This window comes from Pyricularia pennisetigena, chromosome 2, assembly GCF_004337985.1.
Source record: "Pyricularia pennisetigena strain Br36 chromosome 2, whole genome shotgun sequence".
NCBI lineage: Eukaryota > Fungi > Ascomycota > Sordariomycetes > Magnaporthales > Pyriculariaceae > Pyricularia > Pyricularia pennisetigena.
The window spans coordinates 6215891-6221751 of record NC_043741.1 but is presented as its reverse complement, the minus strand read 5'-3'; the positions used below and the strand labels follow the sequence as shown (position 1 = coordinate 6221751).

At 49.3% G+C, this 5861-nt stretch overlaps 1 protein-coding gene across 1 annotated transcript; it reads right to left on the bottom strand.

Moving 5' to 3' along the window:
• Positions 1-765: 765 nt before the first annotated feature.
• PpBr36_01745 (uncharacterized protein) lies at positions 766-2975 on the bottom strand (the record flags this gene model as incomplete). Its single annotated transcript, XM_029888929.1, has 3 exons — positions 766-783; positions 841-1119; positions 1194-2975. 3 exons carry the CDS (start codon positions 2973-2975, stop codon positions 766-768), a joined length of 2079 nt encoding a protein of 692 aa, XP_029750778.1.
• Positions 2976-5861: the final 2886 nt, after the last annotated feature.

The following is a 5861-nucleotide window of genomic DNA, read 5'->3' as shown; positions in this document are numbered from 1 at the left end:
AGCCCGATGAACAAGAGAATACGCTCAAACTTGAATTCCGCGGTCCAAGCTGCACACTTTCCGGACATAGCATGGTTACTCATACGCAGATGAGAAGCAAGTAACCTGGCACGCCCAAGCATACACACCAGTCTCTTGGCCATGAGTGGCAATCTTTGTTGCTCTGTCATGAGAATCGACAACTCCGGTTCTTATATTAATGTGACAAGTGGCGAGCTACGGATGAACCATCAACACTTTAGAAGGAATGGGCTCCTACTAGTACAGGGTTGAGAAGTCATTGCATTACGGAGTAGTCATCAAAGAGCCGCTATTGATTTCTAGGATATAAGATGTTGACGGCTTTTCCTGGATCCACGTTTCCCCACATATGAACAAGACTCCGACGATGACTATGCATTAAACTCGGAAATATCTTCACTAAGCTTCTCTTTGCCCAGAACAACCATGTGAGGATACGAGTTGAAACTAGCCAAGGAACCGACATTTGCACACACAAATGACCTCTGTCCAAACTAAAGCAAGTATATGACTTTATTTATTGTTATATTAAAGTGAGAGCCGTTCCATCTATTTAGTGCTACCGAAGTGCCCAGCAGCTCAGTCGTAGCAGGTTGGGAATCTTAAGACGTAAGTATGAGTGGATGATATCCAACAAAGATACCGAAATTCTCTATAACTCCCAAAATCATGCATCGTAATTTAGCAGAGAAGTGGCCGAGTTGGCAACGATGATAGGGACGAGGTATTGACTAGTTATCCTATTCAGGACCAGACGTCCTCCTATAATCAACGAGTCAGTCAACTGCCGGAAAGATGATGGGATGTGTCATTGCTTACCTGGTACTGGTTTGCCGCCCTCATGTTCTTGACGATTTCCTCAGCCTTGGCCTCTGGAATACCACGCTGCTCTGCTATTATCTGTCCCAGAACTGAGTTGACCTCGCGAGCCATGTTGGCCGCATCACCGCAGACGTAGATGTAAGCCTTCTTAGTCAATAGGTCGTTGATCTCTTGAGACCTCTCCTTCAAACGGTGCTGGACGTAGACTTTCTTGGGACCTTCCCTTGAAAAAGCGGTGACAAGCTCAAACTTGTCGCCCAAGATATTTTTGTATTCCTTTATAAGATCAAAGCTTGTGTCAGTATGCACTGAAGCAAAATTTTCATGCGCTATGAGGAAATCACACTTACCTCCCACTCGTCCTTGTACAAAAAGTCCTCATTAGGCTTTCGGCAGCCAAAGAACAATATCGTCTTCCCAACCTCTTCGCCCTTTTCGGCTTGCTTGGCGCGTTCCTGAACAAAGGCCCTCATCGGAGCCACACCGGTTCCCGGTCCAACGAGGATGATGGGCTTCGTTGAGTCGGAGGGGAGCTTAAAGTTGGAATGGCGAATGTGTACGGGAACCCGAACTCCATCGTACTTGTTTCTGGGTCCCTCGAGCGCAAAGGTGCGACCAAATGGCTCTGGATCGGGCTCTCCGTTTTGCTTCTGCTTGAGGGCCAAAAGGTAGTTGGTAGCAACACCGCGGAATGGATCGTCGCGACCGGGAATCTCCTGCTTTTCCACTACAGCAGTAATGGAGATGACCTTGGGCTGAACCATCGAGGAGGACGAAATCGAGTAGTACCTGGGCTGCAACTTTGTAATACCTTCGATGAAGGCGGAGAAAGGAATGTTGTTCCATTTCTTGCCCTTACCAACATTGTGAAGTACTCGTGCGATGTTGAGGTAGTGCTTGCTGATCTTGGCAGAGAAATAGTCCTTGTCACCGCCGAGCTTAGTCATCTCCGCCTTGCTTTCCTCATCAGGCGCAAAGGCAGCCAGTGTGGCAAGGAACTGACGCGAGACCGGAGCACATATTTCCATGTGGTAGCGGACAATGGCATCGTACGTGGTAGGTGCAGGGAAGGGAACCTTTGCTGTTGGCTCGAGAGGCTTGACGCTGATTACTGTGTCACGCTTGTCCGAAAGCCCAACCACGTCAAGGAAGCGGTCAACCTCCTCGCCTGGGTTGATAGGCCAGATTGCGATGTGGTCACCAGTCTGGTACGTAAGGTTGGAGCCACTGACGTCGACGTCGATGTGCAAACAATTGCGGTCCTTGACGTTGAAGAGCTCGTACGAGTTAACAATGGGGGCGATGTACGGGTTATGAGCGTTGAAAGGTCCCTTGGCGGTGCCCTCCAGGTGCATCTTGTTGGGCTCGCCGAGATAGACTTCCGGGGATTCGGCCGTAAGTTCCTCGCGCTCAGTCACGCTGAATATGGGCTCATAGACGGCCTCGCGCTCTTCAAGGCCCATCTTTTCAGCGAGGGCGGCCCACATGGGGTCCTTCCAGGCCAGGAAGTCCTCCTCCATTGTGCCAGCGCCGTCGTCGCCCTCTCCTGCGTCGCCAATGCGGTGCGCACCAAGCTTCTCTAAGGCCTTGTTGACGTTGCGTACCATAGAGTTGTAGTGCTCATAGGTGTTGTTGCCGAGACCGAAAGCGACGTAGTTTAGGTTGTCAAGAGGCGGGGTGTTGCCCTCGGAAAACGAGACATCTTCGCCGGTGATGAACTCGTAAAAGTCCACGGCGTTGTCGGTAGGCTCGCCCTCTCCGTAGGTGGCGAGAACAAACATGACTATCTTGTCGCTCGGGACGGCGTCCAGGTTGTCGAAGTCGTAGTCCTCAAGATCGGCAACCATTGTCTCGAGTCCGAAGCGGCTCTTGCCCTCCTTTGCAAGCCTGGAGGCATAATCCTCGGCTGTCCCTGTCTGTGAGCCGTAGAAGATGACACAATTCTTGCCCGTCTCCTCCATCTTCTCCACAATGTTTCTCGTCTTGCCTGCCTTGGGTCCATTTGCGTTGGCGAATGAAGTTGCATAGGGGTCCTTAACTACCCCCCAGTATTTGCCCTTGGTGAAATAAGCAATGGTGCCGCAAAGGATCAGGCCCAGGACAACGATGTCCAGAGTGTCGAGTTCGGCCATTTTGTCGAGCTCTCTGGTCGAAGCGGGCCAACGCCGATTGGTGTGCGGATGTAAGAAAATCAAACAGCGAAAATGGAGAGAGCAATTTGACGAGTATGAGCTTGAAATGTGGTTTGCTATACACCGGGTACGAAAAGCGTGCTCTGGGTCGTCCTGTAGATGTTGTTGTGGAACACTTGACGAGAGCTTTGACTTGATTTGGAGGGGAAGGTGGGACGGGACAGATCGCCGATACAATGAGCGTCGGTGCTGCACGACAAAAAAAAAAAGGCCACTAAAGTCGCGACTCGCTACCGATCTGTTGGTTATACCTTCGATGCACGAGTCTTAGACTACTGCTAATACTGTGTGATTCGTCTGAAGAGTGAATGGGGAAGTCGTACGTTGACTGCCTGAGCGTAGATCAGGATCGAAAAAAAAAAAAAATCAGCGTGAGGAGTGAATTTGCGGCTGAATTTAACGCTGCACAGCTTGGAAGAAAAAAAAGTGAGATGGTGAAGCGACTAGTCTAGAACTACCAAGAGCTATCTAATACGACACTGGCTGGCTTTAAAAATGTCGGGAGTTGCGGTCGGACTGGGGTTGTTCCCGGCTTCCCGCTCCGAATTCACCCCGATGAACGGTTTCTCGCGCAAACCAGTTCAATCAACACCCCGTAAGACAGTGGAGGACAGGAATTACACTTAGTCCGTCGGGCTTCGGAAATTCCTCCGCGTCGCTACTCGAGTCATCGGCCTGATTTCAGTACCGTAAATCAGGACTGGGGAAGCTATAGTCGATGCACACGACTGGATTTGAAGAAGTCACTGCTCAACTATGGCAATTTCTGCTCTACCAAGTCCGTACCAGTTGGAAATAGATAGAATTCGATATACCAATGCGGGTAGGCCTGGACCGATTACCATACTGTGGAGTAGATCTAAAGCCAATCAGGATAACTTAGTGTTGAAAGCAACTTTAGACTTGAAAACTTTCACATGCGTGTGTGGGATGGGATGTGTGTTGTGCCTGCCGGACGGAGCGTTGGTGCGGGCACTGGGCGCACAGAAATGCGAACAGACAAAATGCCATCCAACGTGCCTGTCTTTTAGTGCTTTCTGTATTTACCAAAGAACGTCCTGTAAAAAGGAAAGAAGCGAAACAAAATTATCATGGCTGACTAAGGGCCAGCATGGGTAGTACACACTCGGGACATATACATTGAGATATGGACGGCACGCTCGGGAGTAAGATTTTCTTCATCTTACTGTCAGCAGGCAGCTCAGCTGCATAAGGTAATCGGCTAGCAACCTTGAATTCACCTCTTACTCCATAATGGACCCTGCCTGGGTAATCATTTAGTGGTACCTAGGTGCCTTCGACTAGGTATGCACGCACGAAAAGGCTTTGATTGCATCGATATTGCTCCCAACCAAATTTAACAATCTGCTGTACTTATGATATACCAGCTACCTTCTACATAAAATGTTGGTTGATTGACCAAGAAACAGTACCTAGTATGAATCAGTGCAATGTTTGTAGCCAGCGAAGCCTGGACTTATGCCCTCGATCAATGAGATAGTTCCCCGACTTGAAACCTTTGCTTCTCTGCTTGGTTTGACGAAATCCTCCTGTACTATGTAGATAAGGTAGCTCTCCCCCACCAAGGTGTGGCTGAACGAAAATGTTCGGGGCTATTGCTGTGGCTGACTAGACTCTAGATCATGACTTGTCTGCTCTGACTTCATAGGTAAGGTAGGTTAATAACCAAGATCCAGGCATGCACGCCTGTAGGTTAATAACCCCTGACGTTGTACCTAGTATTACACACGTATTCAAACTGTCGGCTTTGATGACATTATCTCGTGAGTGTCATGCACCCCCGTTGTGGCATGGAATTTGAACGGGGCTCCTGGCTGGGTGGTCCAGCCTCCCTGAACGTCGAGATTAATTCTATTCCATAGATTGATTGTCCAGGACCCTTTTACCCACCCCGCTCCCAACACACTGGGAATAGCATTCTGATAGGCTGGATTCTTCTCAAGGCCCTTGCAAAAGGAGAAGGTACGGAGCCGACAAGGACCCAGCCAAGCCAGTTGAAGGTACCAAAACCCAAAAGGAGAGGAGACTGCCGAGCAGATAGCATTGCGCCTTTGCCATCATTGAAAAAAAAAAAAAAAACAGTCTAGGCTAAAATCAAATAACTGCCATCCTGTCGTGAAAAAAAAAAAAATGACCGAAACTATTGATGCTTTTGGCTGACTGCTTGCCTGCCCCTTACAACAGCTAGCCTCGTAGCTAGCTGTCAAAAGCAAGCAAGGCATTAACATTTGTGTAATATTTTGAATACCGACCGACCGACCTACGTACCCACGTACCTACCACTTTACCTACCTCCTATCTTACCTTCCTGATTCTTTCCTTTGCCAACCACTTCCTCAACCACCGACATCGCTGCAGGCTGCATGCGACGTAACTGTGCTGCATCAGCAGTTTCGACAGCTTCAATCAGACACTGGACCATGTGAGGGAGTTCCAAGCCCCTCTTGAAAATGGGTAGGTTGATTCTCCCAAAAATTCCATCCATTTGATTATTCATGTCATTTTCCTCCACTCTTCAAACCTGACCCTATGTGATACCGTACATACTTGGTATGAATTTGGAGGAACAAACCGGGCAGGATTGATTGATTGCATTGCATTGGGTTGGATCCAGTCCTCAGCTCCAGCTCCAGCTCCAGCCCCAGCTGTCAGACCGACTGCCTGTCTGTAGCCGCAGCGGGTGGGAAGCAAGTGTTTCAACAAGCAGCGTCTAGCCCTGGTGGGGGTGAGCAAAGGGAGAAAGCCGGAGGGATGTGCGAAGGGAACGGAGCATTATTGAAGCTGTGGTCTAGCGGCACCACCAAC